At 49.0% G+C, this 25,683-nt stretch overlaps 10 protein-coding genes across 11 annotated transcripts; 5 read left to right on the top strand and 5 right to left on the bottom strand.

Moving 5' to 3' along the window:
• Nucleotides 1–156: 156 nt before the first annotated feature.
• On the top strand, nt 157–5,172 carry TrAtP1_002428 (uncharacterized protein). Its single transcript, XM_014085392.2, has 3 exons — nt 157–940; nt 999–3,380; nt 3,437–5,172. The coding sequence occupies exons 1-3, from the start codon at nt 509–511 to the stop codon at nt 5,015–5,017; spliced, it is 4,395 nt and encodes a 1,464-aa protein (XP_013940867.2). The 5' UTR covers nt 157–508; the 3' UTR covers nt 5,018–5,172.
• A 308-nt stretch (nt 5,173–5,480) lies between these two features.
• On the bottom strand, nt 5,481–6,708 carry TrAtP1_002427 (uncharacterized protein; the record flags this gene model as incomplete). Its single annotated transcript, XM_014085045.2, has 2 exons — nt 5,481–6,591; nt 6,701–6,708. 2 exons carry the CDS (start codon nt 6,706–6,708, stop codon nt 5,481–5,483), a joined length of 1,119 nt encoding a protein of 372 aa, XP_013940520.2.
• Nucleotides 6,709–7,362: 654 nt separating this feature from the next.
• TrAtP1_002426 (uncharacterized protein) lies at nt 7,363–8,964 on the bottom strand. Its single transcript, XM_014085393.2, has 3 exons — nt 8,663–8,964; nt 8,495–8,601; nt 7,363–8,420 (listed from the first exon to the last, which is right to left on the bottom strand). Exons 1-3 carry the CDS (start codon nt 8,683–8,685, stop codon nt 7,453–7,455), a joined length of 1,098 nt encoding a protein of 365 aa, XP_013940868.2. The 5' UTR covers nt 8,686–8,964; the 3' UTR covers nt 7,363–7,452.
• A 209-nt stretch (nt 8,965–9,173) lies between these two features.
• On the top strand, nt 9,174–10,978 carry TrAtP1_002425 (uncharacterized protein). 2 transcript variants are annotated; one of them, XM_014085394.2, is made up of 3 exons: nt 9,174–9,601; nt 9,657–9,766; nt 9,816–10,978. In XM_014085394.2, exons 1-3 carry the CDS (start codon nt 9,465–9,467, stop codon nt 10,973–10,975), a joined length of 1,407 nt encoding a protein of 468 aa, XP_013940869.2. In that variant the 5' UTR covers nt 9,174–9,464; the 3' UTR covers nt 10,976–10,978. The 2 variants fall into 2 exon arrangements, with proteins under 2 accessions (XP_013940869.2, XP_065967541.1); XM_066111466.1 differs by having other exon boundaries at nt 9,657–10,978.
• Nucleotides 10,979–11,677: 699 nt separating this feature from the next.
• Nucleotides 11,678–15,615, top strand: TrAtP1_002424 (uncharacterized protein). The gene is made up of 3 exons (XM_066111465.1): nt 11,678–11,789; nt 11,844–12,926; nt 12,981–15,615. Exons 2-3 carry the CDS (start codon nt 11,948–11,950, stop codon nt 15,245–15,247), a joined length of 3,246 nt encoding a protein of 1,081 aa, XP_065967540.1. The 5' UTR covers nt 11,678–11,789; nt 11,844–11,947; the 3' UTR covers nt 15,248–15,615.
• Nucleotides 15,616–17,170: 1,555 nt separating this feature from the next.
• Nucleotides 17,171–19,178, top strand: TrAtP1_002423 (uncharacterized protein; the record flags this gene model as incomplete). The annotated part of the gene is made up of 3 exons (XM_066111464.1): nt 17,171–17,518; nt 17,633–17,744; nt 17,794–19,178. 3 exons carry the CDS (start codon nt 17,171–17,173, stop codon nt 19,176–19,178), a joined length of 1,845 nt encoding a protein of 614 aa, XP_065967539.1.
• A 60-nt stretch (nt 19,179–19,238) lies between these two features.
• Nucleotides 19,239–19,840, bottom strand: TrAtP1_002422 (uncharacterized protein; the record flags this gene model as incomplete). Its single annotated transcript, XM_014085398.2, has 2 exons — nt 19,239–19,374; nt 19,431–19,840. 2 exons carry the CDS (start codon nt 19,838–19,840, stop codon nt 19,239–19,241), a joined length of 546 nt encoding a protein of 181 aa, XP_013940873.2.
• Nucleotides 19,841–20,099: 259 nt separating this feature from the next.
• Nucleotides 20,100–21,122, bottom strand: TrAtP1_002421 (uncharacterized protein; the record flags this gene model as incomplete). Its single annotated transcript, XM_066111463.1, has 1 exon — nt 20,100–21,122. One exon carries the CDS (start codon nt 21,120–21,122, stop codon nt 20,100–20,102), a length of 1,023 nt encoding a protein of 340 aa, XP_065967538.1.
• A 628-nt stretch (nt 21,123–21,750) lies between these two features.
• Nucleotides 21,751–23,418, bottom strand: TrAtP1_002420 (uncharacterized protein). Its single transcript, XM_014085399.2, has 5 exons — nt 23,081–23,418; nt 22,978–23,029; nt 22,820–22,914; nt 22,032–22,769; nt 21,751–21,976 (listed from the first exon to the last, which is right to left on the bottom strand). The coding sequence occupies exons 1-5, from the start codon at nt 23,203–23,205 to the stop codon at nt 21,799–21,801; spliced, it is 1,188 nt and encodes a 395-aa protein (XP_013940874.1). The 5' UTR covers nt 23,206–23,418; the 3' UTR covers nt 21,751–21,798.
• A 190-nt stretch (nt 23,419–23,608) lies between these two features.
• TrAtP1_002419 (uncharacterized protein) lies at nt 23,609–25,338 on the top strand (the record flags this gene model as incomplete). The annotated part of the gene is made up of 6 exons (XM_014085400.2): nt 23,609–24,057; nt 24,106–24,187; nt 24,239–24,476; nt 24,522–24,609; nt 24,667–24,724; nt 24,774–25,338. The coding sequence occupies exons 1-6, from the start codon at nt 23,685–23,687 to the stop codon at nt 25,336–25,338; spliced, it is 1,404 nt and encodes a 467-aa protein (XP_013940875.2). The 5' UTR covers nt 23,609–23,684.
• Between the last annotated feature and the right edge of the window lie 345 nt (nt 25,339–25,683).

The following is a 25,683-nucleotide window of genomic DNA, read 5'->3' as shown; positions in this document are numbered from 1 at the left end:
ATAGTGTCACATAAGTGCATTGGTGATTGACCTGAAGCCATAGGTGGTTATACGATGGCATTGCAGCCATTATCGGGCAGCCAGCCCTCGCGCATAAAATTTATGACGTGTTAGATGACTCCATAACTGCCGGGTTGCTCTAGTTTCTATGCCAGCGTCAATCAAAAGCCCGAAAGAATGCGTATATCAGTTTCAGGCTTCAATGGGAGTCATTGCTGCTCTCAAACTACGCGGGGAAATCGACATGCTTCGGTACCGAGGCTTGGCAATGGTTGGAGGTGTTGCTGCTCGGGCTCTTTTACTGCCAACTCAGAGTGCGAGGCTATATCGTGTTTATAAACCCCGCCCAACTCCCGCAATATCCAGAAATTCTGCCTCCATGTTTAATATTGCCACTGTTTAAGCCCGCCGTGCAATATTGAAAAGATACACGTCTTTCAAGGCTACCGAAAGTCTGTTGACCATCTTTTATACCATCTTTTTTACATCATTCTCCAACGCCACAAAGATGTCGTCGGCCGATTATCAGGCCATGCTGGCGGCAAGCAGCCAAAAGATCAACTTGGCCGATCCAAATAGCAGCAGTGCGCCAAAGCGGGCCCCCAAAGGATACGAGGTATCCGACCAGAGAGTGGTACAGATTTACCCGCTAGAAGAAGAGCATGCGGCATCTCCATCCGAGAAAGAGAAGAAGAGCATCTCGTTGGATGTCGACATTGTATTTGTGCCGGGGCTGGGTGCAGATCCAATAGAGTCTTGGAAATCGAGCAATTCAGACTTTAACTGGATGAAGGACGAGACGGGAATCCAAAGCCAGTTTCCTCGAGCGCGCTTGCTGCTCTACAAATACGAGTCGGCGTATGTCGGGGGCTTCAAAGTCAAGCAAGACATCGAAAATCTTGCAAACACATTACTTGTAGCTTTGAGTGCCAAAAGAGAGGTATTTGCATCTGCAGGGATTCCATGATCGGCTCTGTGACTAATTCTGTGTTTCAAAGACTTGCAAAGCCCGACCCATTGTGTTTATTGGCCACAGCATGGGAGGCCTCGTGATTGCAAAAGCCATCATTCTCGCATCAATAGACATCGGAACGTCTAGAGACATATTCAACACCACGACTGGTTGCATCTTCTTTGGCACTCCATTCAGAGGCGCGTCGATATTCTCGTCAATCACTGCGTATGCGGCCGCAGCAGAAAAGCAGGACAAGGGCGCCATTGAGTCTACATTGCTGGACTTGCTCCAAGCCGACAATAGAGAGCTGCGCCAATTGAGAATCGAGTTTACGCGTCTGGCAACTACAAACAATCAGACAATCTCTTGCCATTGCTTCTGGGAGCAGCGCGAAAGTGATATTACAAAGCTGCTAAAGATGATCAACGGGCTCAGCGATGTACAGCTCCAAGATTTCCACCTCCCAGAGGGCAAAACCACCATGTTTGTGAAGCCGGAATCAGCGACGCTTGAGAGCTGCAAGACAACGGGACTGCAATGCGACCATCGAGGTCTCGTCAAGATTGACAACTTGAAGGAAGACGGGCTGTGGGCTCAAGTGAAGAAGCCGTTGAGAGAAATAGTGGATGGCGCTCAATCGGCAGTCAAGAGTCGTCTGAATGCAGTCAGAAACATCGACCTGCCAATGCTCAGCGCCATCATGAATGTTTTGGAAGGCGGACAAATCAGGAGAAAGGAGGAGGTTTTGTTGCAGTCATTTGTCCCATCGTCCTGGATCTCTTCAGAAGACGAGTATAAAAGCTGGCTTGGAGGCGAGACATTGGCTGATGAAAAATCGGTCGACTGTCTCTTCATACGTGGCCGAGAGGGCCGTGGAAAGACCAGCGCTACATTGGCCGTCCTTGATGGCATCAGAAAGGTACAGTACGCAAAGAATAATGCTGGCGAAGATGACATGCTCGCCTATTTCTTCTGCGATACAGAATCGGACTATTCGACTGCAGAAGATGTCCTCAAATCACTCATCAGGCAGCTGCTGAGCCAGAGGGAAACTTTGGCACCGCACGCTGCAAAGTTTACCAAGCGCCAAAAGACAGACGATGAAGCCACGAAGCAGATTGAAGCAAAAGCATCGGTGGAGAATCTATGGCAGTCACTTCAAGGCATGCTGTCAGATCCATTGATTGGCAACAAAGTCTACTTTGTCCTCAACAACCTGCATACCCTGCCAGCCGAGTCTGAGTCGACCAAGAAATTAATGAGCTACATCAATACCGAATTAGGCGCTGGACAATCTCAGCGACACGTCAAAACTAGATGGTTTCTAACAAGTCAAAGCGTTGAAGACTTTCCCAATGTCTCCAATGATAACCAACTTGTTCGAGTAATTGACCTCGGCGATCCCAAGCACAAGAGCAAAGTGCAGAGCGAGCTGGAGAGACATGCCAAGAAGAAGGTGACTGCTCTTGGCGAGAAGAAGAGATACAACAAGGCGTTATCGTACTTTGCGAGCAGTCTCATCGGAAGACGAGCTCAAAACACCCAGTGGATCGACATTTTGTGTATCCAGCTCGAGGAGCTGTCGACAGATAGCGATCTTACTGTTCGTGACATTCTCGAAAGTACGCCCCAGGACCTCAAAACGCTTCTCAGCCAGGCCTGGAAACAGATATTCCAGCTCAATAGGGATAACGCAGGGAAAATGAAGGAAATTCTCCGCACAATGGTATTAACTTACGAAGACCCGAGTGAGATGGAGCTTGGAGTGCTTGCCGGATTCTCATCCACGGATGAACAAAGAGCAGAATTGCACAACATCATTGGGCAATGCAGACCGCTGCTCTGTACACAGCCAACTGACGGCGCCAATCCAACAGTAAGCTTCATCAATGCAGTCGTCAAGACGCATCTTTTTGAGAATGCAAAAGCACTTTTGGGGCTGTCGAGGGAAGGAATTAAGTGGCAGCAGGGCGTCTTGGCCCACCGCTGCTTCTCCCACATCAAAGAAGTCTTTGGCTATCCCCAAGTTGAGCTGGAAGTCGGCTCAACTGCCACTGTCATGACCAAAGATGACATGGAGGCACTGAGATTTAATCAGGAAGGTCAGCATGCTCTAGACAGGATTGAGAAGAGCATTGCGGCAGCATACGCTGTCAAGCACTGGCTACATCATGCCAGCAAGGCAACGCTCGACATTGCCGATGAGCTGAGCCTTGAAGATTTCTGGAAACCCGGCTCCCTCGTCAGGTGGCGCTGGTTGGTTGGATATTGCCACCTTACTACCGTCTTGGCCGGCTTCCGTTGCAAAACTTTCAACGCACTGCATGTGGCGGCTTCAGTTGGGTTTAGCCAGCTTGTTGCAGCCTTGATTCGCAATGGCTACAAGCAGGAGATTACACAGCGAGACGAGCTATGGAACACACCCGTAAGTGCCCGCATTGGGGTCTCAGTTTTGTGGTGATACTAAGCAAGAATTACTAGTTGCATTTGGCGGCATGGTATGGTCGAGTAAACACAGTTCATGAGCTTCTTAGCAGTAACGCGCCCGTCGACGATTGCATTGATGTCGATCACCAGACGCCTCTCTTCATGGCGGCTGCTCGGGGACACATCAGTGTCATGCAAAAGCTGCTTCACCAAGGCGCCAATCCAAACGCCATGACTACCAGGGATGGCCCGGTTCTTAACGCGGCTATTGCATCGGGCAATATCTCTGCTGTCAAGCTGCTCGTTGGTTACGATAAACAAAAGGTATCCTTGACCAGGGTTGATGAGAGTCCCGATCGAATACCGAGACAGTTGACAGTGGCAGCCATGATTGCCGACGACGAAATGTTTGAGTATTTAATGAACAGCTTCCAGGGGAACATTCCAGAGCCCGACTATCTCGAGGCCGTTTTCGTTTCGGCAAGTCTTGGTAAAGTTGTGCGCTTCAAGTTGCTTCTGGATCATCCAATTCGGCGTCCCGTTCTACACAACAACTGCCAGCTGATCTTGGATGGCATTGGCCAAATCTCCAATTACTGGGACATTTTCAAAATCCTCATGAACAAGTGCCAAGGCTGGGGCCTCAATGTCGACAAAGTATTCTTCGCTGCTGCGGCATGCAACCAGGACCAAGACGAGGTGGTCAGAATGGCCTGGAACTATGCAGGCGGCGCAATCTCGAGAGGCGCCCTTGACGGAGGCCTCTACCACGCAGCCGATGGCGAAAAGGAATCCACTGTGAAGCTCTTGCTGGAATATGGAGCCGATCCAAATGCCGTGCTCTACGATCCCAGCGGCAAAATGTACGAGTACGGCAATGCCTTGACGGCCTCTGCCTTTGACGGCACAGAAACCATCTCGAGGCTTCTTCTCGCCGCCAACGCAAACCCCAACCACACTCAAGGCTGGGCCCTTCAAATAGCCGCTGGCCAAGGCCATGCCCACATTGTGCAGCTGCTTCTTCAATGCGGCGCAAACGTCAACGCCATCAGCCCCTTTTTTCCCCAGGGCAGCGCCATCCAAGCTGCCTGTGAATCCGGCAATCTCGAAATCGTGCAGCTGCTGCTCCGGCACGGCGCCAACCCAAACTATGGCTCTGGCATTGCCTCGCCTCCCATCATCGCCGCTGCAAAACGCGGACAAGCAGAGATCCTGGACGCGCTGGTCAACGCCGGCGCCCTGCTCAACGTCTTTGGCGGCCCAGACAAGTCGACGCCGCTCATCAACGCCGCGGCATATCTTCCAACCACGTCGTTGCAGACGCTGCTCAACCGGGGCGCCAACATCAATCTCCCCGACCAGGATGGAAACACGGCGCTGATCATCTCCGCCGCTCGTGGCGACATTGTGGCCGTCAAGTTTCTGCTTGCAAACGGCGCCGATCTGCTGCACTTTAACAACAACTACGTCAACGCACTGATTGCGGCGTACTCGAACCAGCAGTCGGAGTGCCTGACAGAACTCATTGTGGCCTGTTCATCGGTGCTTTTGTGTTTCAAGGTTTTGATCACGGCTAACAAGGTGGATTTGTCGGCGCTGGCGCTGTTGGCTGCCCAAGGTGGAAAGCCCAGGTGAAGCTATCGCGTTCAATCCATGAATCGATACTCCTAGGTATGTTGGTAGCTAGGGCGTACGATATTAGTCATCTCTCAATTAAGTGTATATATTATATCTTGGCCAAATTGTATTACCAATTACTAGAACCATCTCGTTACCACGCAAATTAGAGCCCCGAAAGCCAAAACCTGGTCAGCATCCCAGTGGCTTTCCCACTGAATTAAAAAGAGGCTGAACGCCAAGTCAAGCCACGATTGGCTTCAGCCAGCGGTGAATCGCAGTCTAAAATTCGGTTTGACGGCACGAGCCGCTCACTCTCATTTGAGGTACCTTTTACAGAACGCATTGTAGATGGTTTAGTGGAGGCACCGACGAAAGAGCCGACTAAGAGAGGCAACTTGTCTATTGTCATTCTATACTGTAACTCTTCTATCCAATCCGATCCCTATTCTAGCCAGTCTCAACCGATCCAATGTTAGCATCACTGGTCCCTCCGCTGTTTGTATCGCTCAAGCGCAATCAGCCCGCTAATAAACTTGCCCGGAAGTGGCAGCAGTCTTGTGTTTGCCTCCTCTCTGATGATCGTATGGGCCGCACCAAGATACTGCTCAACAAACTCATTCCACACAACCTTTTCAATTCTCGATTCCCGCAGTGGCCGTGGGAAATACGGATCGTTGAGCTTGTAGGCTTCAACGGCCTTTGCAACGCCATTTGCGTCCATGGTGATTGGCTGCACCTGGTTAAAATCCAAAACCCAAAGGTCGGTAGTTCGAGTAAAGAAGTCGTCGTGAATGTTGGATCGCGGCCCAGTGTATGTGGGTTTCTTAAGAGATCGCATCTCCAGACCGGTGAAGCCTTGTGAAATCTTGTGCGAGGAACTTGCCAAAACAAATTCCACATCCCGGGCATCCGTCTTTGCCGCCCAATGCATGACTGCAAGAGCAGTAGCGATCCGTCCCGCAATGGCTTTTGCGTCCAGCTTGAGCTTGTCCATCTGATTCAAGTGCAGCCTAAAGTTTTCAAGGGAAAAGTAGCGCCCTACCAATCCGTGCATTGAGCCGAGATAGACTCGCACCAGGCAGTTTCTGTTTGCCGGGTCAGTACGGGCGGCGTTTCTGGCCTGCTCTGAGCAGAAATTGTCAATCAATAGGTTTCGAGTCTTTAGGGGCAGTGGAAAGATCCGCTCGGTGACGAGGGCGCTATTGGGCACATTGAAGACTTGCCCGGCTGCTTGTGCAAGCGACGGGTTGTCGTCAAAGTAAGAATGCCCCTTTGGGACAAAGTAGTAGCAGGCCGGGATCTTGACTTCAACGACGTTCCAAATGCGGAATTGGTCGGCAATGGAAGCGTGCATTCCAAAGTCGTTCCACAATGCGTTGCCGTTTGTTTTGGCCACCTTGACCACAAAAGGCTGTTCCTCTTGCGCAAAGATGATGCCGCAAGTGCCGGCACCAATCTTGCTGTAAGGAGCCTTGGTGGTTTCTCTGGTTGGGCGCTCCGTGTCTGTCTCCGTGTCTGAGAATGTCTCAAAGTGCCGGTCACAAGGTGAGAGCCTCCAGCTCAGCTCCAGCTCGACAGCGTTGAGAACCCTAGTCTCTGGTGATTCTGGGGGGAATCTCTTCGCTAACTTTGCTCAGGAAAGGGCGTAGCCACCCAGGAAGAGAATTGTATTGGGTATGCAGGCGCTTTGGGCCGAACATCACCATGACGAGCGAGTTATCGACAATACTTGATGCTGAATGTGATGATATGAAAGATAGCATGCGTGATGTAGCAACGAAAAATATAAACAAACGGCCCTGAACGACAAGGCTTGGTATACTAATCCAGCGCCAAATATCCTCTACTAGCTTTTCCGCCTTTAAAGTTGGTAAAATGGAAAGAAAGGACCGGTCACAGCCAACGAGGAAAGTAGCGTTACCAGGGAAAACATATAGGCGAGTAAAATGAGCTACATGAAAACGCTTCTACTCCTCTAATACTGAACAAATTCTATTCAGGGGTAGTGTACTATCAAGCCATCACGCCAGCTTCGTCTCTCTGCTCCATCTTTACTAGCAGCACCTTTCACGAGACACATTTCTACATATACACCCTAGACATCAGCATCCATTCCTTTTCGTACGTGGCATCCATGGGTTGAGGCAGCGACATGTTGTTGAGCATCAAGCTCCACTCAGTGTACATAGCGGTAGGTGGATGTTGGAGACTTGGAGTATTAGCTGCCGCTGTACAAGGATCAGCTCGTCTTCAAAAGTAGAAGGCTCAAAGTAAGACGCAGATTATTGGCAAACAGATACATAGATTGAATCATTTCGAAAAGATCGAAAAGAAGACGAGAAGTGATGATGTAGTAACTGCTCCGGCCAACGGTTACATCTTCATGATGAAACGGCCAAAAGCAACGATGTATTATGCGTATAGATTATAAGCCCATAGACTCTCCTTGACTACATGACTATACAACCCCCCTGCGAGTCCCTCTCCCTCTCTGCCCGTTCTCTATCCCGTTTCGCAGCCTCGGCTTCCATCTGCGCCATGTGGATCTTCATCTGCAGTTTTTGGGCTTCTGCCTCGCTCTCATGCTTGGCTGCCAACAGCTTCATCTTGGCATCCGCCATCTCTTTCTGATGGTCCAACTCTCTCTTATGCGCCTCATCGCGCTGTCGCTTCAGCTCCTGCTCCCGCTCCGCTCGCAGTGTCTCCATGTTGACCTGCATGGTCTTCCGAGCCTCCTCGTCACTCCGGATCTTGTCCGCCAGCTCGGTGCGAAGCTGGTTGATCTCTGCGATGGCGCTCGAGTCATGCATGTCTTTCGCCTCTTGCAGTTCCTGGCGAAGAGTCTTCATTTCTTGTTCATGCTTTGTTGTCAGCACCGTCATGTCTGTCTGCACTTCCCGGCCCGCGCCCGTCTCATCCAGCGTCTTGCCGCTGGCCATTTCCTTCTGGATGTCCAGAGTGACGCGGTGCCGTTTCCCAAAGATGTACTTCATGATTGTTGTTGCGGATTCTCTGCCATTGTCGTGCCGGAAGACTTGGCTTCCCTGCTTCACCATGTCGGCCCAGAAATCAGGTCTGTTCAGAAGCTCCTTCTCACGTTGCTCGTCTACCAAGAGATCTGCCTTGTTCCACATCGTTGTAGCCAGCACAACACAAGCCAGACTGTCTCTTCCGCAGAGCCTTTTGAACATGCGCAAGTTCTTCATGGCCGCCCCGCCTAGACGGTTGTCGGAAATCCGGTGAAGATAAATAATGCCCGCCAGCTTAATTTTGGCTTCGTGCGAAATGTTTAGCCAGTTGGCAACTTCGCGGAGGATTTCTGAGTCGGGTCTGTTGGTATCATCGAAGCCAGGAGTGTCAACCAAGTAACACTTCTGACCGTTTACGGTGGCGGCGTGGATGCTGACATTGGCGGTGCCTAGATGCAATCAAGTTAGCTTAATCAATCGCCTTTGATGTTTATGCCCTTGGAATACGTGGTTTGATACATACAGGACTGGAGCCCGTGTCCGACCTGGGCGTCTTTGGCAAAGAGCGATATGAAGGTGCTCTTTCCAGCGCCAGTGACTCCCATGACGGCAATCACAACATCGTCCGGCCTTCAAGTCCCGTTAGCGCTCGGTCTCCTAAAATACGGACATGTTATCGAGTAGCACATACGATAGCGCTGGCGGTTTTGGCATTTCCGCACTCGTTTCTGGGGGGGACAGGAGGGATGCCGTCTGAATTTTTGCCGGGCATTGTACAAATTGCCTTGTTGTTACTTGAAAGAGAGATGAAGAGTTGGAAATAGTTGTGCTCGAGCAACCGCCATGGGCTCTTCTTATGTGGCAGTCTTGGCAGTTCAGCTTGCAAAGTAGCAGTACCTGAAACAATGACTATGTATTCGTTGGGTACCCGATATCGCTGCTTTCAATGGATGTACAAGGCGTGTACAGACAGCCAGCAAATGAGATGTAACAGTGGGCTTCGGTGAGATGCATGTACATACTTGGGGCGCTAAACTGGGCGCTCATGCATGTCACTCCCGAAACAAGATATTCTGGGAAATCCTCAAATTCGTCCAATCACGACTTGGCAATGGATGCTCCACTGCCCATCCATCAGTTGGCCTCCCGCATTCACTCCAAACAAGCCGCATTCTCTGTTATCGCCTCGGATACTTGCAGCTGCAGCCAAGCTGAACAGCGCATCAGTTGCATATTGTGTATCGACGTTGATGATGTGGCTCTCTCTCAGCCTGTCATTTTAAACAGTCTCAACCGATGTCACGCAGTAAAGCTGGTTGGAACGGGCCCTGCAGCGGCACGTCCTCACTAATACATGCGGGAGGCCTTTTCCCCTCTTCGGTTACCAAGAGATAGTCTTGGCTGTGGATTCGATGGCGGCCTACTAGAAATCGTCTGCCATCTGATATTCCGCGAGTCAACCCTGTAATCCTGATATCTACTCAGTTTGCACAATGACAGCAACGCCTTTACTCTCACAGGACCAGAATGTCCTAATGGCGACGGCTGAAACCGAAGACGCAGCCGATTGCAGCGCGGAACCGATGGCCTCGATTTCAAAAGAGCAACTCAGAGATGGCATAGAATTCAGGTTTGTCGTGTTGACTTTCTCGAGAAAATACACAAAGCTGAGCGAGAACCGATAGTGAGGACGCCGTTGTGGTCGCTCTTATGGGAGGAACCGGAGCCGGGAAAAGCACCTTCATCTCCTTGCTTACAGGTGAGGATGTTGGCATCGGACACAATTTACAATCATGTAATGTCCCTCGGCATTCTATGCTGTTCTCCCTTACTTACTGTGGCAGGCACTACTGACGTTGGCGTTTACAACTTCAACTACAAGGACCGCCACACAGTCTATCTTCTTGATACGCCTGGCTTCGATGACACAAACCGTCCTGACTCTGAAATACTGCAAGAAATCGCCTTCTATCTGGCTGCCATGTACTCCCGGAAGATACAATTCGCCGGGATCATCTATCTTCACCGCATTACAGACACGCGAGTCTCGGGATCCAGTCTCAAGAATATTCGCATATTGCAAAATCTCTGCGGCGCGGACGCTTTCGACCGTGTTGTACTTGCTACTACTATGTGGTCTAGTCTGGACTCCATGGAAGGCGGGCATGAGATTGGCCTCCAACGCTGCGAGGAACTTAGATATCCTGAGTTTTGGGGTGAAATGATCCAGAAGAATAGTATCATGAAGGAACATGATGGCTCAGCGGCTTCAGCACTTTCCATCATCTCTGAACTTGTCGACAGGGACGGCGGCGCTGTCTTGAATATACAAAAACAGATGGTGGACCAAAACCTTTCTCTGGATGGAACAGACGCGGGTCGCTACTTGCAAAAGGACTTGCTCGAGGCCCGCGAGAGGCATGAGAAAGAAATCGCAGAGCTCAAGAAAAACATACAGCAGGCTATAGCCGAGCAAGATACAGAGGCTGTCAACATGTTCAAGCAAGAGAAAGAAGCAGCAGACTCCAAAGTAGAAAGGCTCCGGAACAACAGCAATCAGCTCAAGCTTTCTCTGAGCCAAATCGCCACTCGCGAGCAGACAAAGTTCCTCTCAAGGGTCTCTAATCTTGAAGATACATTGGCAGCCACTACAGACCCAGCGGTTGAACAACGCCTGAAGGATTTACAAGGACAGCTTCTACAGGCAGAGAAGGAAATGCTCGACTACAAAGCCAAGCACGAGCAGGAAATTAGTCTCCAGCGAATGGTTAATGAGCAAGCTATAGCCAATGCACAAAACATCGCGAAACTGCAAGAGATGCACATTGCTTCCCTTGAAGATCAGTACAAGGCAATCAAGGAGCAGTATGCACGGGAATCTAACAGGAAAAGACAGCGGAAGAGTCTGGTGAATATGCTAATGTTTGACAAGATTCTGATGTTGTTTAATCCTTTTGGCGGACTGGAAGATGGCTATCATAGACGTGGCCGCCATTTTAGATAGACGGTCTCTCAGGTAACACTAGAATACTTGGATACCTAGTTCTGTCATTATTCTCTTCATTTCTTCCATAAGAGCTACAAAGCCAAATAATGCTTAGCTCATGGTACAGCTATCCTCGCGCGGCGACAAACTTTCCGTGGCTATTTTCGCCGGTAGCAGATTGATACTGATCAGCGTAACCTGTAGTCTAGAAAGAATTGGTACCAGAGATTTTTTCTTCAACGGCTTTCGCCAGCAACGAGAGTCTAGACACCAACTCGACAATTTGAATAAGATTGAACACATGTATATCATGACTGTTGCAACTTCTTTTGAAAGGTAAATGAAAACGTGGAGGTGAATTTCGCCTGGTCGGTAGACGCTGACTACTGCAAATGGCGGATAGTTCAGCATTCACAGCGAGAGTGGCATTGCCCACCCATGGATTCAGCAGACAAATTAGAAGACTGAATGTATAGATACTAGAAAGCGCTAGTAAGTAAATGAATAATCTCATCTTCACTTCAATTCTCGCTTTTTCCTAGGAGCAGAGCCGTAATATATGGCGCCAGAACGAGGCTGGCGCAGGCTGCATATAACAATGATGCCGTATGATTGGTGAAAAGTACGTGGAATCCCCCACCATCTATCCGAAAACACAATTGGATGAAAGTCGTGTATGCAGTGCGGCTGAGCGCCCATGGATTCTATTATGCTGCTACCCAATGTTGCGCATCATCCTTCATTCTCTCCATTTTTGCGCGGCGTGCCGATTACTCTTTGACAGGATCTTCTCCAAATAGACGCGATCAGGGAAGATAGACTGTACCGTCAGGTGGGTTGCGACTCTTTGCGATTTGTAGCGTTTCAAACGAGCTGACCTATTCAGGCGAAAAGGAAGCCAGCGATACTCTCAGTCAGAGAACATTCGACAGCTAGACACCAGCTACCCACTGTAGCTTGTTTGACATCCGAAAAACCCTGCGGGCGAACATGTCGCAACCTGGCGACTACACAGTCGGCTGGATATGCGCAATAAGAGTCGAATACGTTGCCGCGCAAGTGTTCCTCGACGAAGAACATGAGGGCCCAGCGTCTGTGTCTCAGCACGACAACAACAGCTATACGCTGGGCAGGATTGGGAAACACAATGTTGTCATCGCCACTCTGCCTTTTGGAGAATATGGGACGACCTCTGCTGCAACCGTTGCCAGAGACATGATACACTCTTTCCCAAACATAAGAGTCGGGCTGATGGTGGGCATTGGCGGTGGCGCTCCAAGTGAAAGCCACGATATCCGTCTTGGCGATATCATAGTCGGCACTCCAAGCAATGGCAATAGCGGGCTATTTCAATACGACTTTGGCAAAAATATCCAGGGCCAACCATATCAAGCAACAGGGTTTTTAAACAAGCCACCAACTGCATTATTAACTGCGCTGGTTGGGCTTCAGTGTCGCTACGAGAGATATGGCCACAAGCTTGAGGAAGCCGTTGATGATGTACTCGAAAAGAATAAGAAGCTGAAACGTCGATATAAACGACCAAACACAAACAATGATAGGCTTTATCGATCAGAAGTCGTTCATCCACAAACGAATGAGGGCTGTGCAGCTGTCTGCGATCCATCGGGCTTAGTTCTGCGATCTGAAAGGGACGAGGATGAAGATAATCCCGCCATTCATTACGGCCTGATTGCGTCGGCAAACCAGCTCATGAAAAATGCCTTGCATCGCGATAGCCTTGCCGCAGAGAAGGATGTGCTGTGTTTTGAGATGGAGGCCGCCGGACTGATGAATCATTTCCCCTGCCTTGTTATCCGCGGAATCTGTGATTATTCGGATTCGCATAAAAATAAAGAGTGGCAGGGCTATGCAGCTATGATAGCCGCAGCATACGCAAAAGATCTTCTTTATCAAGTACCATTACATACGGTTCAAGCTGAGAAGAAATTAAGCGATGTCCTCTCTGGTAAGTTGAACATTCTATTGCTGTATTAGTTACACATATTAACTTTATATCTAGGCTTGTATGAGGCTATAGAACAGCACAGTAACTCTCTACAAAAGAGCCTCCAAGCCCAAGAAGGTCTAGCACAGAAGAAGCTATCTGAGAAAGAGCAAAAAGAAAGACAAAAATGCCATCAGCTATTCCGTCTTATAAGCAGCGATAAAGATACCACATACGAGTGGTATAAAGATCGCGTGGAAAATCGGGTTGAGGACACCTGTATGTGGTTCCTGAGCCATGACCACTTCAAAAGGTGGTTAGAACAAGATTCTGGCCCTTTACTAGTCACAGCAGATCCAGGATGTGGGAAGTCAGTATTAGCCAAGTACCTCATCGACCACATCCTCCCTCAATCGGCAACCACAGTATGTTATTTCTTTTTCAAGGACCAAGACCATAACACCATGCGACAAGCACTCTGCGCACTGCTTCATCAGCTGTTTTCTAAAAGGTCGTCTTTAATTGAACATGCTATAAAAGAATACCACAGCGATGGAAAAGGCTTAATCAACAACACGAGATTACTATGGAAGATTTTACACAACGCTATAAACGATCTGCGTAATACCGAATCTATTGTCATAGTCCTCGATGCTTTGGATGAATGTGCCGAGTCCGAATTTGACGACTTGGTGTGGAACATTAAGGAACAATTCAGCGATAACCAGATGGGTCACAGTAGGTTGAAATATCTTTTGACCTGTCGTCCGTATGAGCAAATTGTATCAAACTTTCGCAGTCTATTGAGCACTTTTCCGTATATTCGGATACCGGGCGAGGAAGAATCAGACGCCATAAGTCGAGAAGTGGACCTTGTTATTACACATCAGGTGGACCTCTTGGCAAAAGACAAACAGTTATCAGTTCAGATTAAAAACGAGTTGAAAACAAGATTACAACAAGCTACCAACCGCACATATCTTTGGATATATCTCATATTTGACTACCTAAAGAAAACCAACTTCATAAAAACACAAAAGGCAATAACGGCTATTATTATGACTCTTCCTGGGACCATTAACGAAGCTTATAACCAGATTCTTAGCAAATCTAAGGATGATTTCATAACTCGCAAAGCCTTGAGTATTGTCCTGGCTGCAAGTCGGCCACTGACAGTCGCAGAAATGAATGTTGCGGTGAATATAGATTTTAAATCGTCTCGTTATCTCGATTTGGAAGATGACAAAGACTTTGAGACGCGCCTCAGATCTTGTTGTGGATTATTCATCTCAATCTATCACGGTAAAATATATTTCCTTCATCAAACCGCTCGAGAATTTCTGATAGATACTGTATTGTCCACAGCTACTTCAACAACACTGCTCTGGCATCATTCAATTACTATGCGCAGCTCCCATGCTATTCTTGCGGAGATCTGTGTGTTATATCTGAATCTTTTCAACAATGATGTCGACCTTTCACCAGATACGGAAATGAATGGTGGCCATCTTCCGTTTTATCATGAGAGCTTTTTGCATTACTCAGTCGAATTTTGGAACACTCATTTCCATGAGGCTAAAATTGTGGATGCTGGTGATGCCATTATCCCTTTTGCTTTAAGGATCTGCGAGCCGTTGTCTGAGAGTTACTCTACATGGTCTCGTTTTAATATACCGGATGAAGGAGGGGGGGCGCCTGAGTTGATTACCAATCTTATGGTTGCGGCATACTTTGGCCACGCTGCCCTTGTTACACTTTTGCTAGCACAAGGCGCTGACATCGAGGCAAAAGATGTCATCTATGGCCGGACGCCATTGATTTGGGCCTCTTCAAACGGTCACGAACCTGTTGTGAAGCTGCTACTAGATAAGGGCGCCGACTTTGAAGTGAAGGACAAAGATTTTGAAAGCACAGCTCTGCTGTGTGCTGCAGCAGCAGGTCATGGAGCTGTTGTGAGGACATTGCTTGAGAATGGCGCTGATATTGAGGCGAAAGATGAGAGCGGTCAGACGTCACTCTCAGTGGCAGCCTGTCGGGGGAAGGAAGCCATTGTTAAGCTGCTGCTTGAGAAGGGCGCTGATATTGAGGCGGAAGATCAGTTTAATCAAACGCCACTTATGAGGGCAGCCTGTCGGGGGAAGGAAGCCATTGTTAAGCTGCTGCTTAAGAAGGGCGCTGGTATTGAGGCAAAAAATGAGTTTAATGAAACGCCGCTTATAATGGCAGCCTCTGAAGGGCAGGAAGCCGTTGTTAAGCTGCTGCTTGAGAAGGGCGCTGACGCCGAAGCGAAAGATGAGTTTGGGCGAACGCCGCTTACAATATCAGCCATTAGGGGGGAATGAAGCCGTTGTTAAGCTGCTGCTTGAGAAGGGCGCTGACACGGAAGCGAAAGACGAGTTTAACCAAACGCCACTTATGAAGGCAGCCTATTGGGGGCGGGATGCCATTGTTAAACTGCTGCTTGAGAAGGGCGCTGACGCCGAAGCGAAAGATGGTGATGGCCAGACGTCGATTTTGATAGCTGAAAGACGCGGGTACCACCCCACTGCCAAGCTCTTCAAAACATCAAGATATTATTCAATCTAAAAGAGAATATACACATATACGTACCCTTTGAAAAATGACAACTACCTCGAAGAGACGGACATCTATATTTGCAAAAGATATGTTAGTCTTTGTCCTAGTCGTCATGGTTTCTTTTATTACGAGGAAGCATGATGCACTCTGCTTCACTAATGTTTTGCTGCTCATGCTCCACGACGTAGAATGCTTCTATTGAGTATAGCTGGTAGCAGAGACATTTATGCTTTCTCTGCGGGTCCAAGACTAGTCCTTATGGCTTGTGAATAACTGTAGACTCCTCTCAATGAATCAACATACGTACATTTTGATGTTCATTTGCATTGCTATTTTATCAGCCCACCCTAATAGTTATAACTTTGTATATGGTACTATTGTAGGCTGGTTTCAAGCAACTCGCAAGTCAATTAAGAATATTATCAAATATCAGTTGAAGACAATCACTTTCCTGTGTTTTGTTTGTTCCGTGATCCTTCGTTAAGGATTGGACGTACAGGAGCATGTATCCCTGTGCAGAAGTAGCCATTTTCTGAGTAACTTTGTGGCCATCTCGGCTAGTTTCCAGGCCAGAGTGCAACATCCTAAAATACACAAGCCGATATATAAAGTGCCATTAGGTATATACTCCCAGAGCAACGTGCAGGCTCAAGGATCCTAGTATTTTGTTTATGTAAGACAGCATGCTCGCTTGGACATGAGAATGTGGTTTGTGGATGATACTGGAGGCGATTCAACTAGGTAACGATCGGAGGGGAGAGCTGGGCTTCTTCTATCGATTCCATCGTCTTAATACTTTCACGACCACGCAGACCTCTGGGTATGGGACAGTCGAACATTTATTCGTGTCTTCATTTGCTGTCGGATCGTAACCGGGTACCCAAGGATACCGCTACAGGTCGCCACTTGGTTCCAACCGCGCCCCAGTTTCGATAAGCGTAAAGATCCTGGTTACAAACTAGCTGAACAGCACTTGGACTCGCGCTTCACCCCCAATGCAAGACGCCATTATGGCTTAGCTTGGTTAAGTTGGGTCGTCTCGCGTACTGTCGAACGAACGAATAAGCAATCTCCCATGGCAACAAAGCCTGCTGTGGGATGCCAGCAATTAATCTTAGTGCTTACCAGATATAGTTCAATTATGGTCTCGTCCGATCTCAGCAAAGGCCAATTTTGGACCATCTTGCGCCCCGACAAATCACCAAAGGTTAGAGGCTATCCGCAAGTTTCATGTTCCCCCGCCCCAAGTTAAAGTTGACGGTCCCTCCCATTGTGTGGGTTCCCGAGATAGCCTGAGATTGACCGACAGAAGACTGGCAAAAGATATGGATAATCCCCTTCCAGCAGTCATAAACTGTTGCCAGAAAACGGCAAAACCATAGGATTCGGATCACGGGCGCCTGTGGCTGTAATTGCATAAATGAGGGCTGAGCTGTTGATTCGGCCACCAATCAATTGAAACAGGAGGATTCGGCTGCAGTAGGGCTGTGCTTACTTTGACTCAACGAGGTTCCCCTCCAATCACAAAGCATCATAGCGCCAAGTGACACGGAAGAGATCAAGGTTGAGCAAGACCAGCACATTATAAACCTTTGCTGGTGTCAAATATGCTCCCATCTCTCAGTCTTCTTACAAGCATCCCTTCTCCCATCAGGTCGTGCTAGGGGGCCCTCTGGCGCACGTACGATATGATGTCCAGATCCTGCTTTGGCAATCTGAGGCCATGGGCTTCCGAGATCCTGGCAATGGCCTCGTCCATCATCCTGTTAATCGCCATGACGGTCCTACTTGCTGCATTTAATCACAAGCCGATTTTTGACGACAGGATATGGACTCTCAACGCCCTCATCTCTACGCTGTCGACTGCAAGTAAAGCCTGTTTACTGGCCGCCGTCGCAAGCTGCATCAGCCAAGAAAACTGGGTTCTATTCTCCGGAAAGCCACGGCGTCTATACGATTTTGAACTGATTTCCGGAGCGAGCCGTGGGCCTTTTGGAAGTTTCAAGGTCTTGACGAGCTTTAAACTTCGCGGGGGGGTGAGCTCCGCGTGTGCTGGATTTATTTCATCCTATTGACTCGTTTTTAGTGGTCTTGTGAGACTTGGCGCTTTGGCGACGATCTTGACGCTTGCCATGGACCCGTTTTCGCAGCAATTGGTTCAACTCCACAGTAGCCAAGATCGTAGAGTTGATGAAGCTAGCATTGCCTATGCTTCTCGATACTCCCAAGGCACGCTGGTGAGCGGCATGACCGCGTATAGTAGTAAGTGGCGTCTTTGCTTTCATGCAGCATATTATCTAACTACAGACAGTCACCAAGGACGGACATGTCAAAACTCAAGGTGCAGATGTTTACGCCAATGCGGACTTTGCAATGCAAGCCGCCGTCGCCTTTGGGCTTGCGGCAGACGCAGACGCAATCATGGAACAGGCTTCGTTCCACTGTCCTGGTGTCGAATGTGACTTTAAACCTCTGGAGTCCTTGTCTGTGTGCAGTCAATGTTCTGATGTAACTGACAGCTTAAAGAAGAACACATTGAGTATGGGAGATCAATACTCCAACCTTCAATACGACCCGAGTATTGCAGAAGCTCAAGCAAACTGCACCGAGTATAGGCTGCCCAACGGCCTGTTTCTGAACAATATGGACCACAAATATGGACCCAGATCCAGCATGGTGTACATGAGCATGCTTGGCACATCTGACCAAGACAAGACAGTGGCAATGAAAGATGTTGACACCCTCATTTGGTCTCAAACGGTCATCAAAGTGGACGCGGATCCGAATTCCAATTCCACCAAGACGTGGCCAGATTTTAAAGTCAGCGCGTCAGAATGTGCACTCTACTACTGCACCCGGCGTTATGAGGGAGACTACAAAATCGGATTCATCAATATTACCTCAACGGAACTGAAAGATCACAAACGTAACCCCCAATCGTGGCAGCCATTGGATCCAAGGTTTCAATCGGGCCATGGAGTTGCAGAAAAAGTCGTCAAGAGCCTAGCATATGATCCACAGGAATCAATTATTCGTCGCACAGACTTGCAACTAGGGACAACAGCCGGATGGAACATTTCAGATGAAGCTGTTTACGGAACCAGTTACTACATGCAGACTCTCTTCGCTAATTGCCTCAACAGTCCCGAGAACTGCACACAGGCCGTTGAGAGCTGGGGCGTCCCCAATGGATTCTACATATCTAGACTCTCAAATTTTAGCGGCGAGGAGAAGCAAGCTGAACAATTCCGCCCTAGTGTTGCCAAGGTGCTTTGGGAGACGGAAGATTATGAACAAGTTTTCGATAACATCGCAGCGAGCATGAGTAATGCCATTCGGAGCGGAGCTGATGGTGGGCAAATCGAAAAGGGCGATGTCCTACAACCAACAACTGTGTATGTGGTGGCGTGGCCATGGATAACTCTGCATGCCGCCATCGAGTTGGGAGGCCTAGTCCTTCTTGTACTCATTATCAGGTCATCAGGCTCGAATACCGCGCATATATGGAAATCGAGTGAGCTGGCTGTCTTATCCAAGGGTGCTGCACTGGGCGACGTCTTCAAAGAAACCCATACAAAGGACGAACTAGAAGAGCGGGCTAAGAACATTCCTACCGTCTTAGTAAACAAGCACGAGATGGGCCAAGTTGAGGGTTCTAGTGACTTTCTCTTGACTGATAGAAGAAACGTAGCGTGACAAGATTTAGCTCCAGAATTATACATTTACAGTTTTTTTTAATACGCTATTGATGTTGCTTCATATGCGACCTTTCTCTAAGAAGATCTTAGGTACATCCACATACTTGCTTCGCAAATATTCCGCAACGCCCTTGCCTAGTCCATCAATCCTGTCAGACGACGCTATGCCTCCGTTGAGATTGTCAAGTATCCGACTTTGCATAAAATGTTAGTATAAGTACTCTTCTCCGTGTATTATCGTGAGACTTACAAGTGCACGGCATTGATGGTGGGAAACTCTATTCTCTCCACCCTCCTATTCGGATTGCCGCTGTGCCAATCATCTCCCAGTAGCTGTTTCAGCTTGTCGACGCTTAATAGAGTCCTCAGCCAAGGATATTCCGAAGCATCGCGAACAAAGAATCCCACATTCGAGTTATCGCCTTTATCGCCCGATCTTGCGTGGACGATGCTGCCAAGAGGCGCAAATTCCGTTGGTCCAAAAGACAAAAGATCTACAGGCTCTGCCGTATCTGCCGATGGTCGGACAATGGGATACGTCGCTGTAACTTTGGGTTGGTCGACCTTGATAACCTCTCCAGTGCTGATTTGGACGCGATGATCTATGAGTGCGACGGGCATCAACGCTGGAAACATCTCCATAAACGGCCGCGGCGCCATTGTCCGAAAGTCGAGATTCATGTGATATCCAGGGTAACTCTGCATCCGCAACGCATACAACGGGATTTTGAACCTCAATTCATCAATGTCCTCCTTTCTTCGTGCTTGTGCAAAGACTCTCAACGACACAGTGCCCGCCTGCTGGGATGAAGGATTCTCCGCTTGCGTCCCATACAGCTCAATGCTGAGTTTGCTGAATCGGCTGTCTTGGAAAATATGAGAGAGCTGGTTCTTCATCATTGTAGCCTTTTCCGCCACATCAAGGCCGTTTATGTAGAAAGTTGCCTCTGCTTGGTAGCCCCCCCTTGCCAGCAATCATGGCCTTGGTCGTAGCCGGTGGAGGCAAGCCTTTGACCCCTGTAACTCTTACACGATCCGTCCCCTGTTGCTTGACCGAAACAGCAGACAGATCGGCAACGACGTCTGGGTTCAGATAAAGATGACCTTGCAGCTCATAGAGCAACTGCGCAGTTACCGTTCCCTCTGTTACATGGCCTCCTCCCTCTGCCGTCCGTGTAATAACGCTGCCTCCTTTGGAATCAATCTCAGCCACAGGAAATGCAAGATCCACCAAGTCAGAGAGAAAGTCCTTGAAGCCTGAAAAGTTTGCTCCAACGACATATGGGCCACACTCAATCAAGTGAGCAGCCAGCAGTGAACCAGCCAGTTCATCAAAACTGTCTTCCTTCCATCCATAGTACCAGGCTGCAGCTCCCATAACCGGCGAGGCATCCGTGCATCTCCCGCAAAGCACAATATTCGCACCAGCCCGAAGAGCTGCCGTTATGCCCCAGCTGCCAATGTAGGCATTTCCAGTACAAGGCGTAAACTTCCAATCATCAAGCGACATTTCTGGATGATCCAAATGTTTAAAGCCTGTGTTTTTCTTGCCTGAAGCTTTATCCACAAGCAAATCCGTAATATCATCTCCCAGAACAGCCGCAATGACACAGTCATGTCCCCGTTCTTCGCAAAGACGCTTCACTTTGTTGTACAAGCTCATAACATTAAGAGCACCAGCATTGGTCACAACGCGGATATCCTTTGCAACAATGTCGTCGATGCACTCTTCTAGCTGCTGATAGAAGCCATCCTCGTAGCCCAGATTCTCGTCCACTTCCTGCTTCGTGATGGCGTTCCAGGCAATGTTCATCTCGGACAGCCAATCACCGGTGATTACATGAACATTGCCGGAGCGAACCATGCGCGCCATGGCGTGTGGGTGATCGCCAGTTGCGCCAGAGACATTGCCAATACGGACATGGGGCTTTTCCTGAGTCATTGTGGTTCGTGTCCTGTTTAGTCGTTCAAGTCCAAAAGAGTAAAACGAGGCTGCAGTACGACTTTCAACTCCCGTTGTCCAGGTTACTGCCCTTTTGTAATTCCGAAGCTACTGCAACTCTGCATCTCAGCTCATACCAGGGTAACAGCGTACCAGTTCAATAGCCTCGTTTCCATCGTGTACATGGAGACGGCGATCCTCCATTGGCCCGCTAAAGGATCAGTCAGCACGGCTTCTTGAACCTCGGCATTATGCATCTCGGCCTCTCAACTCATAGTCGCCTACAATTATGGATACCGCTATATTTAGCTGCGATCGGAATTCGGAGCCGAAACAGTTTACAACTGCAGACACCGATGGGGCGATTGCCTGACTTGGATGCCAACAGGCCGTTTATTGGAATGGAGAGACCTTGTGTAGTAGTTGCCAAGAGTAACAAGCGGACTCATGATGATGCGAGCCTTCTGGAAACTCGCGTAGAATGAACCGAAATATGCCGGGGCGGAAATACAGAGTCACGCGGGTGCTTGCATGCGGGCGTCCGGATAAAGCCACTTAGAGGATTTCCATCCTAGATTCTGTTGGGAATTAGTTACGAGACTATACGACTCAATGGAATTCTAGTGGTCAATCAAATTCTTGTATATTCAGGCCGGCTCTCATTTGCAGTAGCTCGCTAAACTCGAAGCACCACCTTTCTGGCCACCCTCTTCTCAAACAAGTCGAAGCCGGTAGCTGCTTCGTCTAGTGATAGTTCATGCGTAACATAATTCTTCAGTGCTCCTTGGTTTTGCTTTAGACATTCAAGGGCATCCGTAAAGACGGTTCCCACCGGAACTCGGCCAAAGTTCATCCTGTGTAGATTGTGAATAAGCTGCCACATGTACAGATATCAGAATTGTAACTCACGTAATATTCTTCAGATAGCATTCCAGGCCTGTAAATGGTAGTTCGTCCTGATGAAAGCCAACTGAAGATAATATTCCACACGGACGTAGCAGCTCAAAAGCAGATTTGAGAGCGGCCGGATTGCCCACTACTTCGATTACGGCATCTGCTCCGCGTCCCTGAGTCCGAGACATGACTTCTTCCAGAATGTTATGCCTCGAGAGATTCAGAGGAATTGCTCCGACTTGAGCTGCTTCGGCAAGACGGTCCTCCACGCTGTCGACTGCCAAGACCGTCTTGATGTCTTTTGATAGGGCTGTGGTGATGGCACAAATCCCAACAGGGCCACAGCCGAGACAGACCACCACCGATGACCCTAATGGATCAAAGGGCGCATCTCCGTTTGTGATATGATTCGTCTGACCGTTGGTGAGGCCATTTGTGCCATTTGTATAGCCATTCTGACCTTTCAAGCTTACCTTGACAGGACGGGAATCACGGAGGCTGGTCAGCGGCGACTGGTGCTGGGTGAGCAAGCCCTCCACAGCACGAGACGCTCCGTAATACCCTGTTGGAAAGATGTCACACATCATGATGAGGAGAGACTCGTCCAGCTCTGGAGGAACAAGGTGGAGGGTGCCATCTGCAAAGGGCACTCTGACAAACTCGGCCTGTCCGCCATCGAGCTTCTGCGTGCCAAATGCGACTCCTTCGATGCATCTGTTGGTGAGGCCTTGCTTGCAGTACCAGCATTTTAGACTGTTCTTTATTAGTATAGTCGATATGGTCGATGAGACTTGACAACATACCAGACGGGAGAGAATAAGGAGACAACTTCGTCACCAACGGCGAACCTGCTTACGTCGGATCCTATCTCCTCGATGACTCCTATGAACTCATGGCCCTGGATATGGATAAGCATTAGCTACTCTTCCGTTACTTGGGTTCTTGCTCGTATAATATTCACCATAATGTGACCAGCCGCAGTCTTCTGGACGCCTCGGTACATGTGTAATTCACTAAAGACCTGTCAGCAATCTCCAGCCCCAAGAAGTCATGCCTGCGCCTACCTCCCACATATTCCAGCAAGCCTGACGCGGATTATAGCATCCGTTGGATCCCGAATCGTAGGCCTGGGCCTCGTCTCGACGCCAACATCGTACGGGCCACGGAAAACGACTGCTTTCATCGACATGATGGGCTTTCAGAAAATAGTATAGACTCCTTGGGGGCCATCAAAGAATCTATTCGATGACAAGGATCGCTATATACACCACGCTGCAGCTATTTCGGCCGAGCATGCCAGTCTTTCCGTCTGGCCTCACTGACGAAACCAGCGTATCGTCAATCGAGCGTTCTGGAATGAACGCCTCTTTTCCATCAGAAGCCGAAATTCCAGCGGATTTACGCACAACGATAGAGGAGATCCCCCATGTTTAGGAATAACATCGTATATTGCCTAATTCGGCCTCTTTTAATCGCCGAGAGAAGCCGTGCCGTTTTGGCGCCAAAATGTCCATGGACTCTGGGGTAACTCTTCGCAGTGGAATATTTTCGTCACCGGGCAGAGGAATGTTTCAAGATGGATAAAATGGTGTAGATAGAAACCTGGTCGAGTTAATTGATTGCTAGATTGAGAACGCACGCTCAAGACAGCCTGTAACGCAAGTCATCATGAAAACTTTACTTGGCCAAGTGCCCTTTTCGTTTCATAAGGTCTACGTCAATGGAGAATACACAGAATCAAACTCTGAGGACCATTACTCGCTGTTCAATCCAAAAGACGGCTCTCTGGTAGCAGAAAAGATACCAATTGCCGACCGCGTGGATGTCGACAAGGCTGTAAAACACGCAGAAGCTGCATTCAACGGCCCATGGGCTACTTTTAGTGCAGCGCAAAGATCAGAGTGCTTGAGAAAGCTGGCTGATTTGCTGGAGACGAGGCTGCATGAAGTTTTGCTTCTCGATTCTCTGACGACGGGAAATCCAGTGTCTCTGATACCGACGAGGGAAAAGAATTATATAAAGAATAATCTTTTATACTATGGTGAGCCTCACTCTCCATACAAAAGACGCTTTGGCTAACACGGCACAGCCGGCTGGACCGACAAGTTTCGAGGTGATTATTTTCCCGCAGATGACGGAATCGTCAAACTCGTGCGACAAGAGCCTATCGGGTAAGTGTTGGCATAAGACAACCTGTAAACGTTATACTGATGCCCTTGAAGAGTATGCGCTGCCATCCTCCCGTACAACTCACCCGTGGCATCCATCTTCCTCAAAGCGGCGCCATGCTTGGCAACAGGCAACGTCCTCATCGTGAAGCCATCCGAAAAAGGCCCGCTGGGCTCTCTGGCAATAGCGCCTCTCTTTGAAGAGGCTGGATTTCCTCCAGGCGTGTTCCAGGTTGTGTCTGGCGATGGCCGGACTGGAGGGCTGCTGGCCGAGCATATGCGTATACGAAAGGTGAGATTCATCGCAGACTTGGAGACAATGGCTGACAGTTCCTAGATCAGTTTCACGGGCTCGGTTGCGACGGGAAAGAAGATTCAGATTGCGGCTGCGCAGAGTAACTTGAAGCGGGTGACTCTAGAGCTTGGTATGTATAAGAGACTTTGTTATGTACGGTTAATGAGGTGATACTAACGTTTCATAGGCGGCAAGAACCCCGTGGTGATATTTGAAGATGCCGATATCGACAATGCAGTGACTTGGTAGGTGAATGCAATTCCATAATCAAGTCACCACGGCTAACAAATCCAGGACCACCAATGGAATCCTGGCGCGAACCGGCCAAGTCTGCGTTGCCGCCTCTCGCCTCTACGTCCAAAAATCCATATCCGAAAAGTTCATCTCCCAATACGTCGAGAAGATGAAGGCCGCAAGTGCCGGCATCGGAGACCCCCAAGACCCAGACACAAAATACGGCCCTCTCGCAGACTCCCTCGCCTTTGAAAAGGTCCGCGCCATGATCTCTCGAGCCAAAGAAGAAGCAGAGCTCGTCGTGGGCGGTAACCAAATCGGCACAGAAGGAAGCTTTATGGAGCCAACTGTGTTTGTGAACCCGAAGCCCGACGCGGAGATTTACAAGAGCGAGGTGTTTGGTCCCGTGGCTGTCATCAAGACGTTTGAGACTGAGGCAGAAGTGATTCAAGCGGCAAACGATACAGAGTATGGATTGATGGCGGGTGTCTTTACGAGAGACATTACTCGAGCGTTGCGAGTCTCGGCTCGGATCGACTCTGGCGTGGTGGGCGTCAACTGCGTGAGCATGGTGGGTTGTCGATCTTATACGCTGTGGTCTAGTATAAGGGCTAACAATGGATAGATGAGTGTCCAAGCTCCCTTTGGGGGGAAAAAGGCATCGGGAATAGGGCGAGAGTTTGGCGAATACGTGAGTATTATGTCGATCCTTTTCAGCTTTGCGAAACCATTATTCTGACTTCATGATGGCTATAGGCTCTGCGGGCGTTTACTGAGCCAAAGACAATTCTGATCAAGTAGGTCCATCTTCAACTTATCTTTTGCTTCTCCGCGGAAACGTTCTAACAAAGAGCAGCATGAACTTGTAGATCATTTCCCCGCCACGAAAGGCACAAAGACTCGAGTAAAGTCACAGTTGAGTGCTGACGGCGTAAGGATGGCTGGCTGTCAAAGCTTGTTCGGAAAAGCT

This window comes from Trichoderma atroviride, chromosome 1, assembly GCF_020647795.1.
Source record: "Trichoderma atroviride chromosome 1, complete sequence".
Taxonomy (NCBI): domain Eukaryota; kingdom Fungi; phylum Ascomycota; class Sordariomycetes; order Hypocreales; family Hypocreaceae; genus Trichoderma; species Trichoderma atroviride.
Note: the sequence above shows the minus strand (reverse complement) of the source record. Positions and strands in the feature narration are given on the sequence as shown.